Source organism: Triturus cristatus, chromosome 7 (assembly GCF_964204655.1).
Source record: "Triturus cristatus chromosome 7, aTriCri1.1, whole genome shotgun sequence".
In the NCBI taxonomy this organism is placed as follows: domain Eukaryota; kingdom Metazoa; phylum Chordata; class Amphibia; order Caudata; family Salamandridae; genus Triturus; species Triturus cristatus.
In genome coordinates this window covers 1560546492-1560572487 of record NC_140590.1, presented here as the reverse complement: position 1 = coordinate 1560572487, position 25996 = coordinate 1560546492, and the positions used below count along the sequence as shown (strand labels likewise).

General features: G+C 45.7%; 1 protein-coding gene across 1 annotated transcript in view; it reads right to left on the bottom strand.

Annotated features, from left to right (window-relative positions):
- The window catches only part of LOC146812367 (ankyrin repeat domain-containing protein SOWAHA-like), a 172168-nt gene that overhangs the window by 126839 nt on the left and 19333 nt on the right, over positions 1–25996 (bottom strand). Inside the window, exon 5 of the mRNA XM_085619367.1 lies at positions 2403–2540. Within this exon, the coding sequence (XP_085475493.1) occupies positions 2403–2540 (138 nt within the window). The remainder of the gene's footprint in view (positions 1–2402; positions 2541–25996) is intronic.

Below are 25996 nucleotides of genomic sequence, written 5' to 3'. Positions count from 1 at the left end.
GAGGATGCTGAAGCTAATTCAAATTGCATTTGCTTGTAGCGAAATGCCCCTACTGGTGTAACTCACAAGGTCAGATATTTTAAATCTTCACTAAGGAACACTCAGTGATCTGCATATCGAAAGTCGTGAACATAAGTGCACCCCTTCAAGGTACACAACATTTAAGATAGTTTTAACAAAGAATTGCAAACAATTCAAATGTTGTGTTTGTTTAGATACACACATACAATTAATTGTAGTTCTTGCCTTCCATGCAACCGGGGCTAACCACTCGGACCCCTTGATGGGCTCTACAATATCAGTTTCTCATAGGTTGTCTAATTTTTACGCATGTCTTCTCCTAAAGACAAAGATACTTTCCACACTTTGTAAACTAGAGAAATTGCTTCATCTTTTTAATAAAAATCTTATATTGAAAGCCCCTTTATTTGACGAAATGTTCAAACATACTTCAGGGAACAACGCGATAATCATACAGCCAAATTTAGATTTGGAAATTACTCAGTCGAGACGATTAGGGTTTAGAATCAAGTCCAGTTCTCCTTGGTCATTCCAACCCAACAAACATGATCCCTCTTTCGCAACATACACCACAATTGACACACTTCTAATCAAATTCTAACATTCCATCAATATCGTTATTTTGTTTGCCATCTGCTTGCTATTACAGTTGCACTTATTTTCGACTGTCTTCGACCCTCTTTTTCACAGGAACCTTTGACCTCTTTGTAAAACAAGGTATCAACAGGGGTAGAGGCCTCTCCTAGATAGGTTTCTGAATTTTCTATAGCTCTCGTAATACTCAAGATGTTCGCACGGTCAGGGTTTTCAGTGGAAAGCAACCTTTCCTGGGTTTTCTCATTTCAAGTTCTTTCAATTAATTTTTCTCGGGTTATCTCATCTTTAAGTTTTAGATAATTGCCAGTGGCAGATAATTTTCTTAGAGCAACAACAAAATTGTCAATAGATTCTCCTTGCAGATGTTCTTAATTGGCTACAAGCTCGCCTCCTGTGCCCTCTTGATGTAATTGTATTTTCCTTTCTTGTATTGGTGAAGTTTTTAAAACAGATATCATTTTCAGGGCCCAAATTGTGAATCAGGAGAGCTTTTCTATTTTTATTGGTGAAAGTAACTTCATACATGGCATTTAAGTAAGCTCTGAAAGCGTCTTTCCATCTTGACCAGTCTACTCGGTGCGTACTTGCTACGATCAAAAATGGGGAAGTGGCCGAGATGCCATCCATAATCCAAAGAAGCGAACATTAATGCCCTATGTATGCACTGGAAATAAAGGTTTAAGAATGGCATGCTAAATAAAGAATTAGTATATAATTAAATCTTCCAGTAAAGACAATGCTTACCCTGTATGCCTGCCAACTTTGTCACTAAACCGCATTGGCCAAATAATCAGCATTTGTCCCAATCCAAAAAGCCAACATGGTACAATTGACATCATGTGTTGCGCAGACATGTCATATGACGCAGGCCTGTCATATGACGCAGGCCTGTCAATGTACAGGAGCCGCCTGACCTATGGCGGCTCCTCTGCATGTTCCGACAAAACCCTGCAAACTTCATCTCAAGGATATGAGCAGCTTGTCACGATTCTCTAATATCCGTGGAAGGACAGTCCTCAGTTTTTATAGATCTCCCCTGCGGAGCGTCAAGATCAAAACATCATTATCTGAATGATGGAAAGCGGGTGGTCGACATCACAGTGTTTCCCTACCCTTGTCGCCAGTGACAAGCAGTGAAGAACCTCAGAAACTTGTGGGAAGTGCACTTTATTGATTAAAATTAGAGTACACTTAATGACCACCATCACCTCACACACAGGTAACAGTCACTTGGGGAATGCCCAACATATAAACATTCTTGCATGTTGACCTCATAGGAGGAGGACTGCCTGACAGATTCTACATAGAGCTGCAGGTGGAAACCCAGATAAGAGTGCAAAAATAAAGACAAGAACCACAAATGGGGAATGCGCAGGCAGAACCAATTGCCCTGGTAGATTATTACCGAAACAGGGCAGTATCACAATTGTGAACACACCAGTATAGCCACATCCCAATATAGAAGCATACAGCCTGACCTTAACTGAGGCATGAGTGCATCCAAACGAGAGCTTAAAACCCAAAAGACAACTGTACCACCATAGCCAAAACAGGAGTATGCACTCAACAGGTCAGCTCAATGCAAGCTCACTTCTCGAGCTAACACCAAAGTTTAATTACCAATAAAGCAAGAACATAATTCATGAGAATGCCTAAAAGAACAGGGTGTTGCACAGGTTTTTCAGATGGAAAAACAGTTCATTTCAACCAGAGCTGTGTAAAATAAAAATAGTTTACATGGACCACACAGCAAAGTAATTAGTTGTCAAATCAATGCTACATACTTTGGGGCTGTGCTCTGCTTCTTCATCCTCCTGTGATACTGCTGATTGACATTTGGCACCTCGGCCCTCTGGAGAGTCTGGCCTGCTAGATGGACGTTCCACAGGATGAGCCCAGCCAACGCTATGAAGACCTGTCCACTATATTAAGAGACAACACATGACAGAAGGGAGTGTTAGCATCAGTACCAATCAGCAAAAAATGAAGCTTGCTCACTACTCACTAAAACGGATACCATCATAGCTAACACAATGCCAATGAGTAACAATAGAAAAATGAAGATAAATAAGTTTAAAAAAAATACATGTTCAAATAGTAAATATTATGCGAGCTGCACATTGACTAAAAAGAGGATATTGTAAAAAGCTTTCTGATATTTGAAGTGCAAGTTTCATCAGCTCATATGGAGATGTTTACCCAGCCAGCACAAAAACCATAATAGTTTCTCAATTGAGAGAGGATTTAGCAGAGACTATGCATTTACAAAACGTTCTACAGAGTGTAGTGGGGGCGAGGACAGGACATTTCAAGGCGGCTTAACTAGCACTCGACCTGGATTGGCCATACAGGACACGTTAGGAGATATTTTTGGTGGGGTACAATAGGCTGCTTTCATGGCTGTGTTGGCTGAAGGATCCTCATTCCTGAAAGCCTCCCTTGAAAAACAGCCTACAACTTTGTGTACAATGATCTTTTTTAGTGTGTCAAACCCTGAAATAGGGGACTGGACTCACTCAGTGAAGTATGGGACACGAAGGAGATCTGTTGAAGTGTATAACTTGGGTGTCTTTACCCCCAGCACAGACCAGATTATCATTCCAAAAGTCACTACCACTAAACACGGATGCTGCATCCCAACTCCTAATGTCGCCACCCCTTACAGTTCCTTCAGTGGGGTTGGTTGGTCCCTGATGGGCCCTAGTGAAGCAAATCAATGGCGGTTCATAGCTATGATACAGCAAACTGCTAAAGATTTTCTTCTCTGCATGTGTAATTGTCTGCTCTCATGCTCTCTGCATCATCTTTAAATGCACTGCGGAATGGATGACTCCCTGGGCAGCCGCCATCCCCCATCACCTTACCCTTGCGCTATGGAGGGCTGTAGTAACGCCATCATTATTTTATCATCCTTTTATAGTATGTTTGCAGTTATGTGTTAACCCTGTCCTGAGGAGGCCGAAGGAGGAGTAAGGCCGAAACGCGGTCGCGTAGACACTTCAAAAGGAGGAGTCGTGGAAATATAATATTGCGTTGATTTTGTTTGATGGTACACTAGGATGGTCTATATTAGTTAAGAGACCTTAAGTGTATTATCTAAACAACCTCCTAGTGGTCCCTCCATAAATCGTAAGGAGGACACTAGTAGAAATACATTTGTTTTAGGGTTAGTATTGATGTCCTACTGTATGTTTTGATTTATGTCATGTTATTGTGTATGTACATTTCTTTTGAGTATACATGTTCTTCTTCATGAGCAGATGTCATTTTCTATGTAGTATGTGAAAATAATTTGATAGAATCTTTTTAGAGTAATAACCTAAGAGAGAGTAATTAAACGTGCTCAACTCAAAAAAAAATTATTCTGAGTATCATTTCCTTTAGACCAATACTGTATTGTATGATACTCTGCATCATCTCATGCTAATGTGCTGCAACATTTCCTGAGCCACGCTTACACCAAATTTTCAAATCTCTTGCACAATACGTCTTATACAAGCCAGACAGCAAACAATATCATTTCAGCCATGCTCTCCAAAGACCAATCTAGCTAACCGATACGAATCCTCATAATGGGCTCGAAGCCTTGTATAAAATATACACAGTATATTGTAACTCGTTAGTCTATCCCTTTCACAGGGATAGGAAAGTACAATGCAAATACCTGTATAATACCAGCAAACACCCAAAAAATACAGCTAAGATTACAGTGGGGGTCTCTACAGCTAGCCACATATCCCAGATAAGGTAGTGCCTGATTGCTACCAGTAGAGTGACCCAAGATGAGGCAGTACCAGGCCCAATGGCTCCTCCAGTGCATGAACCTCCTATTTTATAACCAGCAAAACCACCAGGGTGCCAAGTAAAAACAAGCATTGGCATAGCCAATAGGTCTCGCTTTTGGGACCTTATAAGTATTTAGTTATGCAGCACAATATCCTTGGTGCAACAACATCAACTGTTGCATGGTTAAACACTGAAAAGGTCCCAAAGGCGAGACCTATTGGCTATGCTCGATGACTCTCAATTATGTGGTGTCCTTCTGAATTGTGTGGCATGATGTGGAATTCTGTGGTTTGGAATGGATGTATGTGGCGTGTAGTGTAATTGTGCTGAGTTGAATTATGTGGTTTAGTGTTGAATTATGTGGTGTGGATTGGAAATGTGTGGAGTTAAATTCTGTGGCGTGGAACTGTGTGGATAGCTTTGCCTTTTTGGTGACATAAAAAATAAATAGGTAGGAGCTAAGCTCCAAATCTGTGTTTTTGGATGTTAATTAAAAGAAAAGACAATTTTTCCCCACCATTGACATAATAGTTGCCTCTGTATAGTAGTTCTTTTCTTCTCCTCACTCTAGCCAAAGCCTGCATTTTTCAAGTGTTCACTGTCACCTAATAAAAACTGTAAAGTTGCTTTTAATTAAAAATTGTGTTATTTTTTTATTTCTGCATGGCTGGTTAAAAGGGTCGGAAAGTGAGTGAAAGGATGGATGGATGAGTGAAATGGTGGATGGGTGGGTGATTGAAGGGGTGGATGGATACATGCATGGATGAATGACTGTAAGGATGGATGTAAGGATGGATGAGTGAAAGGGTGGATGGATGAGTGAAAGAGTAGCTGGATGTATGGGTGAAAGGCTGGATGGATGGACGTGTTGAATGGGTTGATAAATGGATGATAGATGGATGGATGTGTGAGTGAAAGGATGGGTGTAAGGATGGATGAGTCAAAGATTGAATGAATGAGTAAAAGGGAGGACAGATGGATGGCTGGATGAAAGGGTGGATGAGTGAATGGATGGAAAGCTGAGTGAAAGGGTGGATGGATGAGTGAAATGTAAATGGATTGATGGATGGATAGATGTGTGAGTGAAATGGTGGATTGCGGGTGATTGAAAAGATGGATGGATACATATATGAATGAATGAGTAAAAGGATTGATGTAATAATGCATCTAATCACAGGCATTTACAAATGCAGTTTAGCACATTAAAGCCAGACAATTTGCCAAAAAATGATTGGTTTCTTATTGGTTGCATATACAAGAAAAATAAATGAATATGATACTGTGATGACAGAGTGTACTTCTCACTGGCAAAATAGTCCCTCGAGCATTTTAATGGAATCCCTTTAAAGAAAATGGAATGATACACCTGAGGTGAGATTAAACACTCCTCTGAGCGGCGTCCCAAACCTTCTCTAATCTGTACTTTAAACCTTTAGTAACAATTGGGCAGTACTGTCAAACCATAGCTAGTAATAGTGGTAATTACATCTTGTAATGCCTTGAAAATGCTTAATTCAGTTTAAAGCGTTGGACGATACAAGTTCCCAAAGCAGATTTCACATAAACAGAAGTGGAAAGTAGTCGTCCATTTGGAAAATAGCAAATGTTGACAGAGGGCCTTCTAGAACCTTCGCATCTTTAAAAGAAGCTGTTAAAGTACCCAGACGTCCCTGGCCTGTCCAAAGAATCAGCTGGAGGTTATGTGTGACCTTGTGCAGCCCAATAGAGTCCAATACCAAGACGCGCACGCATGCGAACCATTTCTCTCTCCGTTGCATTAAACGGGATATCTAGATTAAAGATCTCGGTTTTTTTGTGCATATTTCACCTAAACAAGCCCTGCACGCTCCCAAACCACAAGAATGGCGGTTCCACCACCTCTGACAGACGGGCAGCAGCTGCGAACAAAATCTGAGAGAATGGTACATTCCAAAAGCGAAAGCACGCGATGATTTCACTCGAGAGAGAAAAAATGCCAGTCATGTAATGCACGAGATAAAGGAATGGCTTGTTGATAAACGGAATGGGCCAGATGTCCGATTATGCATAAACCAGTCATCGCCACGCTGACACTTTAGATTTTGCATCAATATGTCTGTGACTTTAGAGTGTTGCCCTTAGATAGAGAGATGTTGTGTGTGTGACAAATATCAAGGGCTATGTTGGTTTGACTTTTTGAGCGGAGGGCGCCCTTGATATTTTCTCAGTCTCTGTCTAGCTCCTTTGTGATTGTCTTCTAAAATGTGCCTTGCAGCCTTCCTGCTCATGGCGAGTCTGCTGGCATAATTGGTGTTCCAGGAGAAGCCTGGTAGTTCTGTCTAGGGGGGCTGCTCGCTCGGGGCAACCTCCTCACTGTCTGTGAAAGTGAAAGTGATCGCGTTCGCGATCATGATCAAACATCAAAGCGGCCTTGTGGCCGCGAAACCGAAAGTATTCGCGGTAAAACGCGGCGCGCGCGCCCGCTCACATGCACTGTAGCTCTAGGCTGGCCTGGTAGCATTTTTTGGAGCCCTCTCAATAAGTCTCGCCAGACCAGCGCATGCGCTGGGTCAGGCGAGACCTAATCAAAGCGAAGTCAGAAGGCAAGAGTCTGCTAAATTTCACAGCCAAATTACACATTTTAGCTTCACTTGAAAATGAAAATGGACACCTTTGTTTTTTGCCACAAAGCTTGTTGATCAATTATTACTTTTAAAACCAGCCAAATCTGTAGTACCCATAAACAGGAAAATACATGATTTGCTAGCCTGTATCAGGACATTGTTTAACATTACTACCAAGTTGGCTCCAAAGAAGCCACACACAGGTGTTTGCTTCTTTCAAATTCAAATAACTTCCATCTCTTAAATTCTTCTTTTTTTTTTAAAACAACTGCAAAGAAATTAGAAATTCAAAAAGCCACTTCAGGAACTGCAGGAATATTCTCTATCAAGGGATCCCAAAGAGTAGTACTAATACTGTCCCAAAATTAAACAAGCATTGGCATAGCCAATAGGTCTCGCCTTTGGGACCTTGTAAGTGTTTAGCCGGAGCTATTGGCTTTGCCAATGTCTTTAAGCCATGGTGTAGAGCAGTGTGCCTGCTGTGAAGCTTGTTGGAAAGTTATAATAGAAAAGTGTTATAAGCATTTTTGTTACCTTATATATAACCAGGAAGGCATTATGTACAACCACCCTATTAAACCAGCATTAGAAATGCAATAGGTTTTGCACTTGCTTGAGTTAGAGCTATTGGCGCTGTAAATGACAATTATTTTTACCTATGTGTTATGTATGTGGTGTGTAATGGAATTATGTGGGTTGAATAGGAATTATTAGTTGGGCAAATGTGTGGTGTAAAATTTTGTGGTGTGAAGTGGATTTGTGAAGTGGGATTATGTGGCATAGTATGCAGTGGAAATATGTGGATGGTAATTGTGTGGTATTGAGTGTACTGGAAATATGTGGAGTGGGATTGTGTGCTATATAGTGTAATTATGTGGATTGGCATTTTGTGCTGTGGAGTGGTATAGTTTAATTATGTGGTGCGCTGTTGAATTTTGTGGCATGATGTGGAATTTTGTGGTTTGGGTTGGATTTATGTGATGTTGAGTTGCATTATGTGGTTTGTCAAATTTTGCGGTGTGGATTGGAAATGTATGGAGTTGAATTGTGTGGTGTGGAATTGTGTGGATAATCAACACTAACTTGTTAAAAGCAGCACACCACAGAAGCAACCAGCTTTTGCAGTCTCGGTCACCCTGCTGCCTCGACCTATTATTTAAATTAACAAGAAGGGAACTCATGAGAGAGAGTGAAAGAGAGCGAGAGAAAGAGTGAGCGAGAAAGAGTGAAAGAAAGTGTAAAAGAGAGAAAGAGAAAGAGTACAAGAGAAAAAGAAAAAGAGAGAAAAAAGGAAGAGACTCTTTACAGATTGCCTCTGGGATAATCCCGATTGCTCCGCCAAGCTACCAAGGGGGTGAGCAGGGGTTATCTTGGGTGTGCGACTCCCCTACTCTAACTAGAGTGGTGGGTTCTGCATGGTTTAGGTGCATACCCTAGCCAACCAGAAACCCCATTTCTAACACTAAGCTACAGAGGGGCGCATGAAGCAGTTTGCAGTAATGCCATGCCACAAGCAGTGCCATTCTCACCTCGCTCCAGTGCTTCTGTGTAAAGTGGTTATAATAGCTTATTAACGCCACAAGCGCGGTTTATAACGCCATACGCCACCTTTCTATCCCGCTCAACTACCCCATGCAGCTACCCACCCCCCCTCCCCCCACCAATACTCACCTCCCACTAGCCCCAATACTCCACCAGGGTGATGGAGATATTCAGTGGGTGATTCAGGAGAGTTGTGGGAGGTGCTATGGTGTCTGTCAAGATGCCTGATGCTGTTCTGCTAAGGAGACTGCCTTATGGACATAAAAAGGGGGGCCCTGCTTCCGAATTGTCTTCACCAGCAATAACGAGGGAGCTAAATACACTTCTGCCCAAGCCAGGGCACTATCGAACAAAGACCGACCCTGGGTGTACGGCCAAAGGGGGAGAGAAGCAGCTGGCCAGTAGTGTTTGCCCTCATGGTGGTTAGGGGTGGAAGTTGTGGACGTTTCACAACACAATGTGCCTCGCACTGACCAGCAGAAACTGCAGACCAAGGCGAAAATTACATGTACAAGTGTTTGGGTGGATGGCATCATCGCTGTGCCAGCGACGGGCAGTGCCGCACACATTATACTTCCTGGTGACAGTTCAGGGTGCCAACTCGAGGAAGGGGCAGCGCCTCTGAACACTGCTCCGGGCAGTGAAACCTGGCCTGCTTCACCTGGCCCAGCAGCTGTCTCGGGTTACAGTACACGGAGGGGGCACCCTGTGCTCTTGTTCGGAATTGGGCCGTCAGAAAGGGGTGGGTGGGGGCGATAAGCGCCCGTCAGCATAGTTCAGCACCATGATTCTCTGCCAGACAGATGTAAGCGCAGCCAGGGAATAAGAGGGCAGAGAGTACCAGGGTGGTGCCACACGAGGCCCTATCCATGCACTTAGAGGCCACAGATAAGGATGATAACAGGACACTTCTCAGCCTGGGTATACTTCTAGGTAGTGCTTAATTTTTGAAAGAAAGTGCTGGTACCCAAAGCTCTGCTCAGAAACCGGCAGAATTTAACATAGGCACAGGGAATACCAAGGCTGGTAGTCTCATCCGCTACCACACACTCCCAGGCACGTTTCTCGCTCTTACAAGTTTTTCCCTTTGTGATGGTTTTGCAGCCTTTCCCTCCCTCAGTCTTTCCGATCTGTGCATATTTCCCACTTTCTTGCACTAGTAAACATCTGACAGGGGAAATAAGTGCCAGTCCCAAAAATAAGTGCCGGTGGCACGCCCGGCTCAAATTAAGCACTGCTTTTAGCTTCTGTAAGGCACAAGATGGAAAGGTCCTGGTAACAAGCCCGTCAGATAGACGCTACTGGCAGATATTAGTGCGGCAGGCGGAGCTGGGACAGGTCCGAGACATGTTCCAACCTCTGTGGAAGTCAGTCCTTGCAGCAGTCCGCTGCCTTCGAGAAACGACTACGGTTTCTGCTGCTGAAGTGTCAAAAGCGTCGGCTTCTCAGATTTCCGCTCAACCATTAGTATGAACGCTTGTGGCTTGTGCCCTTTGCAACACAGATCCTGTTTGCTTATTTGATGTGCGAACGGACGTGCAGCCCCACCAGATTCTTCGCCGCCAACTATAAATACCTCCATCTCCCTTTAATTGCCTTCAACATGCACAGCGTCCCCGTTTAAATTAAAGCCCACAGTTACAGTGCAACTAAAGCAAGCTTCAAAGATTGTGATGAATCTGCCGCCAGTGTGCAAAACGTGCCTTAAAGCTGGCTTTGTGCGAGTGGACTTGGTGAAAATGGGTACCCTGCTGTATCACACAAGACCAGTGCGTGAGGACACAACCTCCGCCCCGTCCAGGAGTGTCTATGACATGTATTGAAGGGATGGGACCAGGAAACCGGCTGACAAACCTTGTGACCTGCAAAACTACCACTATCGACGTTATATTAAAACAAGTTTTCAGATTGCATTTCAGGAAGATGTTAAAAAAAAAAGCCCGGGAGTGGTGCACGCACAGTAAGGAATGCAGCTGCTATCGAAACGTGATCCAGAACAGATGGCACCCTGCGCGCATCCGTGACCCCTAGGCCATGGGAGTGCAAGATTTGAGGAGAGGCGGGACAAGCACCCGTCTTTGGCCATTTGCGTGCTTTCAATTATTGAAAGCCACATGCAAAGGCCAATGGGATGTGTGGGAGGAGGCACACCCACACGGAGAAGGCTCTTGGAAGTCTGTAGTGATTCCAAGAGCCCTCTCCTAGAGCAGCGCTTGCCCGCTGAGCTCTAGGCGAGACCTAAAAATTTGGAATTGATTTGGAGTAGCAAGTTTATTTGCTGCATCTACACCAAATTTTCCCACTTCCATGGCTGCCAGGGGCATTTCAGGAACATATTCAAAATAGTGGCACAAAGAACCAAATTCTACAGACAGCATTTCTCTAGTGCCTTAAAGAGTGAAAAACCGCATGTGGTGACACACCCTTGGATCCTCGAGCCAGTAAATGCACAACAGTTGGAGATGTGAAAAGGGCAATAACAGGAAGGCTACAGAAAAAATATCTGGAACGATCACCACCACAGCCTGGACAAAACAAAACCTCCTTATTTCAACAGACCACTCAAGACACTGCTTCATGAGCATATTTGAAAACTGACAGCTGTTGGTTGCCAAATAATAATTACCTTCCTTAGGGTTCTAAATGACGGTTCTCCTCCCCAGCAAATGGCTGAATTGGAATATAGCGGACTCCTTTGACAGCCCTACTTACCTTCCACTACCATAAACAGTGAATTGCTCTACTCCAGCAGGACTAACCTGAGGCATGAGGTGCTGATCTGCATGATAAGACCATACCTCAGTCCGACAGTCTTTCAGAGATGATATTGCGATATGGGAAGACTCTGGACTGGTCCAATTGACTATTCAGAGTCTTCAGGGAGCACACGGCCTCTCATCCCAGCACAGTTCACTCCATTGCATTCTGTTAAATGCAGTACGCTTACTTCAAATTTGCTGTAGTTTTTGATCAAAGCTGGTGCGGGTAGTGGTGTTATTGTTAGACACGCGTTTCTGGGTTTAATCCTTCATTAGTAGCGAGCCGAAGTAGTAGAGAGCTGAGAAAAGTCATCTGGGGTTGCTGAAATGCTGCCCAAGTCATCACAGGTCACAGAACCACTTCACAGGCATACTGGTGCATCCCAGGTGAGTTCATCAGCTCACTGGCTCAAAGGAGCCTTTCAAACACAAAGAGTGAGGGAGCACACAGCCTCTCCACCCTGCACAGTTCACCCCATTTTATTCTGGTAAATACAGTATGCTTACTTCAAAGTTGCTGCTGTGTTTTTTACTAACGTTGCTGCAGATAGTGCTGTTATTACTAGACACATGTTTCTGGGTTTAGTACTTCATCAGTAGAGAACAGAAAAAAGTCATCTGGGGTTGCTGAAATGATGCCCACGTCTTCACAGGTCACCGTACCACTCCACTATTCAGTCATTGGCCCTTCAGTTTACCTCTTAACTTGCCCTTGTGTGCATCATCATCTAATTGTCACCCTGATAACTTATGAAATGCATTTACAGACTGTATAGGAGGTTACTACTGTGAATCACAACACGTCTAATCACCTTTTCAACTATTTGAGGTTGATAAAATGAGTACCGTTGAAATACACAAATGCCATCCTAGAAACGTGCCCTCAGAGAGATTAGTCTGAAATATCACTATCTCTGAACTACCTATTTTGGCCTTTCAGAGCTAGTAGTGATGCCACTCATCATGCCGCAACACCGCTGGCTCTGCACATGAGCGTGGCATGTGAAGAATCCCTCACTTCAGTTCCCAAGATGAGAGCCACACCTATAAGTGACTACTCCAGTCCTACTGGCATTTCAGGCATGTGGTGAAAAGTGGATGGTGAATGCTCATAGCCTTGCACACCAGAAGGGGTCCTGGCCCTCAAATCAAACAAAGATCAGGGTGCAGTAATGTAACACTGAAGAGGGGTAGGATTAAAAAACTTTTCCTGGACATCATATCTTGAGGTAATTTTCCAACGTCATGTATGAAATACATTTTTGTTTTGCAAAGAGCTACCTACAGAGTAATGGCGGTAATCACCAATCTAGATTTTAGGACCAGTTTAACGTCGCAGATTAATACGCTTCGGTGCATCTCCAATAAGGAGTCTCTTACTATTGTGTATCATAAATCCCCACACTCTGCAATATGCACATTCATGTGCCATCAAACAAACTTTTCTTGGGCTTATTAATATATCTACACCAGCTGGCTTCTCTGCACTTAGACCTCATGAGAAAAATGATATAATTTTTAAAGCATTCAAACACAAAACACACGCAGCCACTCAAAGGAGCACACATTCACTGTTCACAATCATCTTTGCCTTGGCCCCAACAGGACCATGCCTCTCACGAACGTGCATAACAATGGCTGCACAGTGCTTCCACAGGTGACAAAACTAGGCCACTGCTAAATGGTCCTTTCATTGTCCTTGGCCACAGGGCAGCGTCAAGCAGAGAGGCAACTGGCAATGGTGGGCGACATTCGGTGAGAGGTGGGCTTCGAAAGTTCCTGCTTCAGGAATGGCTGCAAGGTCTTTTGGAGGCTGGGATAGTAAGGTAGTCGCACCCTTTCCCAACTAGTCATAGGTTGGGGTGGGGTCCGTGATGCTCAATGACCCCACTCTATGACGTCTAGCGAAAGAGTGGGGAGGTAATGATATTTTGGCATGCAGACATGCCCGGGCTGATACTAATTCCGCCCAGGGCTGCTGCAAAAAGTGACAATATTGTGTGACATCTTGGGGTGTACCCTAAAGACCCGAGATAGGCGCCGGCCAGGGCTGTAGTGAAATATGCCTTGGGCATCCTCGAAATCTGGCAAAAGAGCCCTAGTGCATGTGTCAGTGAAAGTGCCTGCCTGATCCTCGCGTAACATGACGATCAGAGTATGACGTAGGAGAGTACGCAGTTCCCCAGTGGAGAAGGTGGATGAACCAACGTGGGTGGAGACACACAGGAGGGGAATCCTCCTTGTCGGAACTAGAGTCCTCACACACCCAGCAAGCTAGGTGTCATGCTTCATCATATGGACTCGCTTCTCGTCGTGTTGGCGGTGCAATACCCGACGGGCACCCATAAAGGGGCTCTTTAGCGGAGATCTTCTGATCCTGCCGTATGGTGCTGTGAGTGTGAGGGCCCTAGGTGTGAGTGTAGATGTGAGTGAGTGGTTACAAAAGGTTGGATAGTCCACAAGGAAAATGTAATAAAGTGGTAATCCACCTTGTTAAAATACAAAAGAGAGGCTGCTCGCTGGCTCAATGGTCCAGAGGAGGAATGCTCTGCTCTAAACTGGAGGTCAACATGTTTCACGCAGTGTTTTCAGAATGATCCAGTGCATTTCATCAGGACCTAGAAACTATCTACACATAGTAGTCTGGTGGAAGAGTTCCTACCTCCCACTAATCTTGTGTGCGAGCACGTGGTCCCGCCAAATATAGTGAAAACCTAGACAGGGATGACACAAGCAAAAACATATGGGAAAAGGTAAGCGGGGTCATCGTTACAGCCCCACAAAACGTGGTTCATCAAACAAGAGCATATGAGGCAGAGGTGTGTGCTCTTCCTAACAAGCGAGTATAAAAATAGGGTATAAAAACACTTTAGATGACTGGAAGAAAACGCATGAAAAAACTGTTAATCTTGTAAGATGCCTCACCCTACTAGGTGGAAGCGCTTGCTTTAACGGTCTTCTCAGCAGTAAGCACCTCAGTTGTGGGTGTCCTGTATGACGGGGAATAAAACAGAAAGTGGATCAAGGGCCCCAGTGCCCCTTGCAGCAGCGTGTGGGGCAGTGGGAACCCAACTCAAGGAGGTAGCGTGCTGATTGTCCACCCTCACCATCGCTCACTAAGTGCAGAGCCCTCCGATGCCGTGAGAATGTCCGGCATGCTAGGTGCAGTGTAAGGGACTGGAGAGGAAGTGGAGGGTACAAAGCGCATCCCTACCGGGCAGAGTAGCCTCGGTGTGCGCTCCGATATCCCCAGCACACCTGCCAATCCCAGCACCATACACCTGCAAACTTGACTTAATCAAAACAAGCGGGCGGCGCCCGGTGGAGGTGCAGCTAACAGGCAGGCTCAGAGGTCCTCAGAGAGTAGGGACACACAGCGTGTGGACACCTCTACGTCTAGCAACACTTATAAGAACACCCCCGCACAGGCTGTGACCCCGCCTGTGCACTCACCTGTCCGTAGTAGGACGAACGCCGGTCATCTACCCCTGCGCCAATGCCGAGAAGCCGGAGCGGAGTAGAGTCGGCTTGATGGCGTTTAAATACATTGCTGTATTGGAGAAGCCGCCTGGTCAGGTGGTATGACTCTAGCATGGCCCAGCGTGGGTCCTGTGGTGCATGGTGCGAACATGCAGCGAGCAATGGGTGGCGGCCCCGGATCCAAGTTGGCAAAATTGGAATGTGTTCAGAAGGCCTAAGAAGGTGGCGAAATGGCGATCAAAAGTGTCACCAGGCCGGTCGGTGTTAGGGGGCAAAATAAGTCTACCCTTGGGAAATGTAACAAATGCGCTCATAAAAACTCTCATTAAAAGAAAACACAGATTGGTTTAAGGGTAATCAGTTTCATTGGGTAAAAATGGCTGTAAATAGAGTATTGACTGGCGTATCACCTGGGGTGCCAGTGAGTAATTAAGGGCGCCAGGGTAGGGAGGTCTGCATGGACCTGGCGCTACAAAGTAGGTAGTCCCAGGAGAGGGATCTCTATTAAAAATGTCATTGCAGTCGAGCACGTCATTATAGTGGAGACCTTGGGATCAGCAGATGGTGTTGTCATAAGTTACCACTAGTGTTAGTAGTTGCGGTATGTGATGTCCGAGTCCAGAGTGGAACCCACGGCATCAGCTACTTATTAGTCAAGGCAGCCCAGGCTATGTTGTCTTTAAGGCCACAGGTGTCGGTAGACAGGCGGTGCACCCATCTCTGCTCAATCCTAAAGAGTGCTTGGTGTGTAATCCTGGGGTGTGACTCGAGAACCATCCATTTTAAGGTTTCAGCCTTATGGTTGCGGTCCCTACTGTGTGTGTTTTGCTTAGTAGCCTTCTTCATGCATCTCACGTTACTTTTGTGTTCAGTAATTCGGAGCTTGATCTGTCTCATCATTTGCATTTTTTATCACAGGGACATATTAAGAGGTATATACTTCTGGCTGTATTACAATTTGTGTGCCTCTTGAGTTGCCATGTAAAGGTGTCAGACAGTTGGATCTCCTTGAAGACATTTGTCTGATCACAGCCCGAACATCCCCCGCAGGGATAATGACCAGAAAAGCGGTGGTAAGTCCCATAACGTCCTTTGGGCGCCTGGTTCCTTGGTTCTAGGACTGGTGTGTAACAGGGTGTCCTTAAGGTTGGATGTACGTTTAAAGGCAAACCTGGGACGTGGGAGGTTAAGGTCCCCTATGTTGACTATACCCCAGTGTTTCTTAATCGTTTTCTTAATTTGAGATGAATTGTGGGTGAATGAGGTGACACAGGTGAGCGCATCAGTGGGTTCTTTATCGGAGACCTGAAGTAACGCCTCTCTTGGGTTATTCTCAGCCCTTTTGTAGGAGTGCCTGATCTGTTGGGCTGGATAGCCCCTTTCCCTTAAGTTGTGTTGTAGGTGTTAGGCCTCCATTTTGTAGTCAGATAGGGTGGTACAGTTTCTCCTAATAAGGAGAAACTGGCCAAAAGGAAGGTTGTTTCTGAGTGACCTCGGGTGATTGCTACCGTATAGGAGAAGACTGTTCCTGTCAGTCGCCTTCCTATAAAGGTTGGTGCTAAGACCCGTGTTGGTGAGCCATACCCTTAAGTCCAGAAAGGGGATGTTGGAATCGGATAGTGTGGGTAAATTTCAAGAATACGTTTTGTGTATTGATCCACTTACAAAAGGCCTCACAGGTTAAGTCGCCTTTCCATAGTATGAGGATATCATCTATGTATCTCCTCCATAATGTCAGGTTGTCTCTGTATGGGTTGTTGGGATTCATAATGACATCTTCCTCAAAGGTAGCCATGTACAGACAGGCCACACTAGGGGCGAAGGTACTCCCCATGGAAGTACCTTGGGTCTGATGGAACAATTGTGTGTCAAAATCAAAAAATTTGCAGTTAGGGCCAGAGTGGCACAGTTCATGATGAACGGGATGGGCGTGGGCGAAGTCCAGTCCTCTTTAAGGAGGCTGGACTCTATTGCCTGCAAGGTTGCTCGTTGTGGGATATTAGTATACAACGCCTCCACGTCCAAGGTGACCAGTAAGTCCACCCCAACCCTCCCCTCGATGTTGTCGATCAAGCGGAGGACATCAGTAGTGTCCTGCACAAATGAGGGTATCTTCCTCACCAAGGGCTGGAGAAAATGGTCGCAGAATTTTGAAAGGGGTTCGAGCAAGGACCCTATCCCTGACACTATTGGTCTCCCTGGGACCGGTGTAGTGTTCTTATGGATTTTGGGGAGGGCGTAGAAATATAGAGTCTTGGGGTCTTTAGTCAGTAGGAAGTAAGCCTCCTTCCTGCTTACCCACCCATTAATCTCAGCCTCAAAAACCAAAGATGCCATTTCAGCAGACAATCTGGCAGTCGGGTCCACAGTTAAGGGGGTGTAGTGGTTGGCGCTGCCGAGTTGACGTCTACACTCTCTATCATAATCCGTGGTGGATTGGATTACAATCGCCCCTCCCTTGTCCGCCTGCTTAATAGTGATGCTCTGGTCATTAGATAGTACCCTGGCAGCCTCTCTCTCTGCATTAGTCAGGTTGTGGAACAGGGGGGCTCTGGGGATGTTGGTCAGCCCCTTGAGTACAGCACCATCAAATGCCAGGATCTCAGAGGAAACCATATTGTTGTTTGGAGTGAACGTGGATGGATTGCGTAACCCAGTGTCATTGTGCTCAGGTAGGGCCTCGTCATGGAAGAACGCTTTGAGTCGTAGTTTCCTGAAAAATTGTTTCAGTTCACACATCTCATTGAATTTGTCTGGTACGGGCGTGGGAACAAATCCCAGACCCTTTTCTAGAACTGTCTTTTCAGTAGTAGTAAGGAGTCTAGTGGAAAGCTTGACTACTAAGCCCTCCTTCCCCTGCTCATGCTCCTCGTCTCTACTGACTGTGGTGTCTGATCCTGCCACTGTACCCCCTTCTGTGTTCCTGTTCTTCGCCCTCTTCCTTTGCCCCTGCCTCGTCCTAAAAAAGGGTGGTTGTTTATTAGATAGTAGTGTGGTGGGCCCTAAGGATATATTGGATACTGCCATGGTGGACGAGCGGGACCGTGGAACATCGGCCCATTATCAAAGCTGGGGTATGGTTGGAAGTTGGGTCTCCGTTGGTTACGGTTGCCCCAACTCCCAGTGCTGGAATCTCTGTTGGATGAACCTCTTCTGCTGCCAGTGTCTGAGCTTTCGTCTGAGGAATAACTATTCTTGGATGTGGTATAGTCATCCTTGAGGCAGGGGTAAACTCTCTCCTTTTAGCTACATCCTTTTGCAGTTTGGTAACCTTTTGTTTCAATCGAAATTTTCTGTTTTCTGCGATTTCGTGGTTAATCTCCGCTAGTTTAGATGAAAAGGCAGTTTTGGGGATAGATGATTTTAATGCAGCCTCTGTCACCTGTATCCTCACCAGGAGGGCATCAGCCAGTCTTTTAGCGGTGTTAATGATTAAGACCAACAGGTCTTTGGTGCACTTCTATGATACCTGGCACCAGTCTTTTTTTGAATGGCCCATCCTCTAGAAATATTCTAGGCAAGATGTTGACAAGGAGGCCGCGGGGTGCGATGTTCGCCCGCAGGTACTCAGTCATTAGGGCTTTCTTCAGTTGCGTAATCGAAGTCCAGTCATCAGAAAGTGATCCTGAGGCTACAGCCCCTCCAGAGCCTAATAAGGAAGGAGCTGTTCTCAAGATGTCTGCTATAGCTTCCTCATCGAAGCTAAGTCCCGGGGTATCCTCCATCACAGGTAGGGGAACCAGCTATCCGCACTCAGTGGAGTGGTATAGCGTGTAATAAAAATGGGCCATCAGTATAGAGATATACTTCTTGGTAACCTTACGGCAGGAACAGAAGATCTCCGCTAAAGAGCCCCTTTATGGGTGCCCGTCTGGTATTGCACCGCCGACCCGACAAGGAGAAGGTCCATATGATGAAGCATGACACCTAGCCTGCTGGGTGTGTGAGGAATCTAGTTCCGACAAGGAGGATTCCCCTCATGTGTGTCTCCACCCACGTTGGTTCATCCACCTTCTTCACTGGGGAACTGCATGCTCTCCTTTGTTTTACAGTATTTGGGCACATACACTGGACCCCGTTAAACAGCCCTCTCTGTCCCTCTCTTTGTTTAAGACTAATTAGCACGGGCAACCCCCGTGGGACACTTCTTTAGGTTACCAAGAAGTATATCTCTATACTGATTGGCCCATTTTTACTACACGCTATACCACCACTCCACTGAGTGCGGATAGCCGGGTCCCCTACCTGTGATGGAGGATACCCCGGGACTTAGCTTCGATGAGGAAGCTATAGCCGACATCTTGAGAACAGCTCCTTACTTATTAGGCTCTGGAGGGGCTGTAGCCTCAGGGTCACTTACTGATGATTGGACTTCGATTACGCAACTTAAGAAAGAATGGCTGAAGATCACCCTTCATGGTGCCCTAATGACTGAGTACCTGCGGGCGAAAATCGCACCCCGCGGCCTCATAGTCGACATCTTGCCTAGAATCTTTCAAGAGGATGGGCCATTCAAGAAAGACTGGTGCCAGGTATCATGGAAGTGCACCAAAGACCTGTTGGTCTTAATCATTAACACCGCTAAAAGACTGGCTGATGCCCTCCTGGTGAGAATACAGGTGGCAGAGGCTGCATTGAAATCATCTATCCCCAAAACTGCCTTTTCAACTAAACTAGCGGAGATTAAGAACGAAATCGCAGAAAACAGAGAATTTCTATTGAAACAAAAGGTTACCAAACTGCAAAAATATGTAGCTAAATTCGATAAGGAGGGGGTTTACCCCCTTCCTCAAGGATGACTATACCACATCCAAGAATAGTAATTCCTTAGACGAAAGCTCAGACACTGGCAGCAGAAGGGGTTCATCCAACAGGGATTCCAGCACTGGGAATTGGGGCAACCGTAACCAACAGAGACCCAACTTCCAACCATATGCCAACTTTGATAAGGGGCCAATGTTCCACGGTCCCGCTCCTCCACCATGGCAGTACCCAATATATTCTCAGGGCCCACCACACTACTATCCAATAAACAACCCCCCTTTTTTTAGGCATAGGTTGGGGCAAAGGAAGAGGGCGAAGAAGAGGAGCACAGAAGGGGGTACAGTGGCAGGATCAGACACCACAGTCAGTAGAGACGAGAAGCATGAGCAGGGGAAGGAGGGCTTAGTAGTCAACCTTTCCACTAGACTCCTTACTACTACTGAAAAGACAGTTCTAGAAAAGGGTCTGGGATTTGTTCCCACGGCCGTACCAGACAAATTCAATGAGATGTGTGAACTGAAACAATTTTTCAGGAAACTACGACTCAAAGCGTTCTTCCATGACAAGGCTCTACCTGAGCACAATGACACTGGGTTATGCAATCCATCCACGTTCACTCCAAACAACAATATGGTTCCCCCTGAGATCCTGGCATTTGAGGGTGCTGTACTCAAGGGGCTGACCAACATCCCCAGAGCCCCCTGTTCCACAACCTGACTAATGCAGAGAGGCTGCCAGGGTACTATCTAATGACCAGAGCATCACTATTAAGCAGGCGGTCAAGGGAGGGGCGATTGTAATCCAATCCACCACGGATTATGATAGAGAGTGTAGACGTCAACTCGGCAGCGCCAACCACTACACCCCCTTAACTGTGGACCAGATTTCCAGATTGTCTGCTGAAATAGCATCTCTGGTTTTTGAGGCTGAGATTAATGGGTGGGTAAGCAGGAAGGAGGCTTACTTCCTACTGACTAAAGACCCCATATTTCTACTCCCTCTCCAAAAGCCATAAGAACACTACACCGGTCCCAGGGAGACCAATAGTGTCAGGGATAGGGTCCTTGTTCGAAGCCCTTTCTAAATTCTGCGATCATTTTCTCCAGCCCTTGGTGAGGAAGATACCCTCATTTGTGCAGGACACTACTGATGTCCTCCGCTTGATCGAAAACATCGATGGGAGGGTTGGGGTGAATTTACTGGTCACCTTGGACGTGGAGGCATTGTATACTAATATCCCACAACGAGCAACCTTGCAGGCAATAGAGTCCAGCCTCCTTAAAGAGGACTGGACTTCGCCCACGCCCATCCCGTTCATCATGAACTGTGCCACTCTGGCCTTTACTGAAAACTTTTTTGAATATGACACATAATTGTTCCATCAGACCCAAGGTACTTACATGGGGAGTACCTTCGCCCCTAGTGTGGCTTGTCTGTACATGGCTACCTTTGAGGAAGATGTCATTATGAATCCCAACAACCAATACAGAGACATCCTGACATTATGGAGGAGATACATAGATGATATCCTCATATTACGGAAAGGCGACTCAACAACCTGTGAGGCCTTTTGTAATTGGATCAATACACAAAAAGTATTCTTGAAATTTACCCACACTGTATCAGATTCCAACATCCCCTTTCTGGACTTAAGGATATGGCTCACCAACACGGGTCTTAGCACCCACCTTTATAGGAAGGCGACTGACAGGAACAGTCTTCTCCTATACAATAGCCATCACCTGAGGCCACTCAGAAACAACCTTCCTTTTGGCCAATTTCTCCGTATTAGGAGAAACTGTACCACCCTATCTGACTACAAAACGGAAGCCCAACACCTACAACACAACTTAAGGGAAAGGGGCTATCCAGCCCAACAGATCAGGCACTCCTACAAAAGGGCTATGATTGACCCAAGAGAGGCGTTACTTCAGGTCTCAGATAAAGAACCCATTGATGCGCTCACCTGTGTCACTTCATTCACCCACAATTCGTCTCACATTAAGAAAACTATTAACAAACACTGGGGTATAGTCAACATAGGGGACCTTAACCTCCCACCGTTTGCCTTTAAACGTACATCCAACCTTAAGGACACCCTGGTACACACCAGACCTAGAACCACGGAACCAGGCGCCCAAAGGACGTTATAGGACTTACCACCGGTTAATGGTCATTATCCCTGTGGGGGATGTTCGGTCTATGATCAGACAAATGTCTCCAAGGAGATCCAACTGTCTGACACCTTTACATGGCAAATCAAGAGGCACACAAATTGCAATACAGCCAGGTATATACCTCTTAATATGTCCCTGTGATAAAAAATACATAGGGATGACGATGAGAGATCAAGCTACGAATTACTGAACACAAAAGTAACGCGAGATGCATGAAGACAACTACTAAGCTATACACACACTGTAGGGACCGCAACCATAAGGCAGAAACCTTAAAATGGATGGTTCTCGAGTCACACCCCTAGGATCACACACCAAGCACTCTTTAGGATTGAGCAGAGATGGGTGCACCGCCTGTCTACCGACACCTGTGGCCTTAATGACAACATACCCTGGGCTGCCTTGACTAATAAGTAGCTGATGCCTTGGGTTCCACTCTGGACTCAGACATCACATACCGCAACCACTGACACTAGTGGTAACTTATGACAACACCATCTGCTGCTCCCAAGGTCTCCACTATAATGAAGTGCTTTACTGCAATGAAGTTTTGAATAGAGATCGCTCTCCTGGGACTACCTACTTTGTAGCGCCAGGTCCATGCAGACCTCCCTACCCTGGCGCCCTTAATTACTCACTGGCGTCCGAGGTGATACTCCAGTCAATACTCTATTTACAACCATTTTTACCCGATGAAACTTGATTACCCGTAAACCAATCTGTGTTTTTTTTTTATGAGAGTTTTTATGAGCGCATTTGTTTAAATTTCCCACGGGTAGACTTATTTCGGCCCCTAACACCGGCCTGTTGACACTTTTGATCGCCATTTCGCCACCTTCTTAGGCCTTCTGAACACATTCCAATATGGCCAACCTGGATCGGGGCCGCCACCAATTGCTCGCTGCATCTTCGCACCATGCACCACAGGACCCACGCTGGGCCACGCTAGAGTCATACCACCTGACCAGGCGGCTTCTCCAATACAGCAATGTATTTAAACACCGCCAAGCCGACTCTACTCAGCTCTGGCTTCTCGGCATTGGCGCAGGGTTAGATGACCGGCGTTCGTCCTCCTACGGACAGGTGAATGCACAGGCGGGGTTACAGCCTGTGCGGGGGTGTTCGTATAAGTGTTGCTAGACGTAGCGTTGTCCACACGCTGTGTGTCCCTACTCTCTGAGGACCTCTGAGCCTGTCTGTTAGTTGCACCTCCACCGGGCGCCACCCACTTGTTTTGATTAAGTCAAGTTTTCAGGTGTATGGTGTTGGGATTGGTGGGTGTGCTGGGGATATCGGCGCGCACACCGAGGCTACTCTGCCCGGTAGGGTTGCGCTTTGCACCCTCCACTTCCTCTCTAGTCCCTTACACTGCACCTAACATGCCGGACATTCTCACAGCATCTGAGGGCTCTGCACTTAGTGAGTGATGTTGGGGGTGGACAATCAGCACGCTACCTCGAGTGGGGTTCCCACTGCCCCACATGCTGCTGCAAGGGGCACTGCGGCCCTTGATCCACTTTCTGTTGTTTTATTCCCCATCATACAGGGCACCCACAACTGAGGTGCTTACTGCTGAGAAAACCGTTGAAGCAAGCGTTTGTGAGGCATCTTACAAGATTAACATTTTTCATGCGTGTAGATAGTTTCTAGGTCCTGATGAAATGCACTGTATCATTCTGAACACACTGCGTGAAACATGTCGGCCTCAAGTTTAGAGCAGAGCATTGCTCTCCTGGACCATTGAGCCAGCGAGCAGCCTCTCTATTGTATTTTAACAAGGTGGATTACCACTTTATTAAATTTTCCTTGTGGACTATCCAACCTTTTTTTAACCACTCACTCACATCTACACTCACACCTAGGGCCCTCACCCTCATGGCACCATACAGCAGGAACAGAAGATCTCCGCTAAAGAGCCCCTTTATGGGTGGCCGTCGGGTATTGCACCGCAGACCCGACGAGGAGCGAGTCCATATGATGAAGCATGACACCTAGCTTGCTGGATCTGTGAGGACTCTAGTTCCGACGAGGAGGATTTCCCTCCTGTGTCTCTCCGCCCATGTTGGTTCATCCACCTTCTCCACTGGGGAACTGCGTTCTCTCCTTTGTTTTACAGTATTTGGGCACGTATGCTGGACCCCGTTAAACAGCCCTCTCTGTCCCTCTCTTTGTTTAAGATCAGAGTATGACACCAGCACTGAGGGAAGGCACTGGTAAAAAGGCATCAGGTGTCTGCCAGCTACATTTCCCTGCTTTAATTACCACCCAGACTGAATTAAATTATCACAAAACACAGCGTGTAATGCAATTATTTACCACTGTGGATGGCACAAAGCAAGCAGGAGGAGCCCACCCGCTCAAAGTAAGCAGCTGGCCCTGCTTGATATTCAACACAACAATCACTGGTAATGCTGACACAGTTTCCACTCTCTTACTTTCCTACTCCAGAGCTCACAAACCCATAAAGGACCCCTACACCCTCAACACATTCAAGCAACTTTTTCACCATCTAGAGATCATTTAACCAAAATCCAAACCAGCCACAGTCTTTCAACTGTACCACACAAACCATCATAAAGTTCTTATCTCGGCCCAAAACTAGAATTTGTGCCAGAAAATTCCATTCTCACTTCAACTAACAGACCTCGAACTTGCCTGCATTGAGTTGAGTTCTCACATACCCTGCCCATGATCTCTGCAACAACGTGCACAATTTCAACACCGCAACCAATGTTTCATTCAAACGTCAAATTAAAACAGCCAAGTGTCAACTTCCCATTGTGCATAAGCAATGAGACCCCACACCTAACGATCTAGCCACCAGATCGAGGTGACAACCTTTAGAGCAGTGCTCTTCAAACTTTAACGCTGCCCCCCACTGCCCCCCCAGACCCATGAAAGAAAGAAAACACCCCCCCCCCCAAAAGAATATCACTATTATTCTATTAAATTGGCACTGTCTGAATATGTATAGACTTACTTAAACATTGCAGTTGCATTCTGTTACCATTTTAAAAATCAAAATCAAATACATGATTGGCAAACATAATATTCCGGTCAGGCAGGCCTTACTAACGTGTAAACCTGTTCACAGTGTGACAAATGATACCATGAACAGACTCCAATGCCAAACTTTCTCTCTTCCCCTACCCTAACACATACACAGCAACACAGCATCTCTCTTTTAACAGCCTCTCATCCATTTGACAATTCACACCCTTACTACATGACCCACATGCTGCACCACCACCAACTCGTACACCTTCCACCTAAACAGACGCAACCAAAATAAGCAACATGCCACTCCTCATAACTTTGCTTCTCCATGTCTACTGCATAACAAGGTTACACTACAAAAACAACACAGCTCACCAACTCACTCTCAACCACCGCCTCCCCACCCACACACGCAGACCCATCAAATGCCTTCTTACCCTGCTTGACAAGGAACACGATACAGAACAGCTACACAATTGCTATCCTCACACAGCTAATACCAACACTAAGGACACACCTGCTACAAGCCCACAAAATACTGATCACTCTTCTACAAAATAAAGTCACACTATCACCAAAGCACATTCTCTAAACTGTCTGCTAATAAATGCTCAATTGCTCTCTAAAATGAAACATCACATCTGCGACCTTCTCACTGACACAAAACCATACTCTTCATAACTGAATCATGGGTGGGAGATGATATGGCTCCAGTCCTGCATAAAGCCGTTCCTCTAGCCTATCAAACTATCACCCAAAATCGTATGGGAAAAAAGACGGTGCCATAGCTGTTGCGTCAGGCAAACATTACAAATCACTAAAGCGGACGACGTCTCCATACAAGGTTGTAAGGCCCTTTAACCAGATGCAATCCTAGACCGTCTCCCTCCTGTAACTTCCTGCTCCTTTAGAGACCTACACATAGCAATGCAACATTACCAGACACAATTCTAGACACGGTTTAAAACCTGATAACACTAAACTCCAACCTGTGTATTCTAGTTGACCTCAAAATTTGGTTTGACAAACCCAATATGCCCAATCTGAAAACACTCATCACTGGCCTAGACGCACTGAACCTACATCAGATCGTCTACAAACCCACATGCATCACTGGATACATCCTAGATCTAATTTTTGCAAATACAGAACTAGTTACCTTTCAAACAATTAATCCAGTCAAATGGTCAGACCACCAGCTGCTTGATTTCCAACACAAAACAAAACAAAGCAACACAGCTAAATCCAGCTTACATGCATCCACCTATCG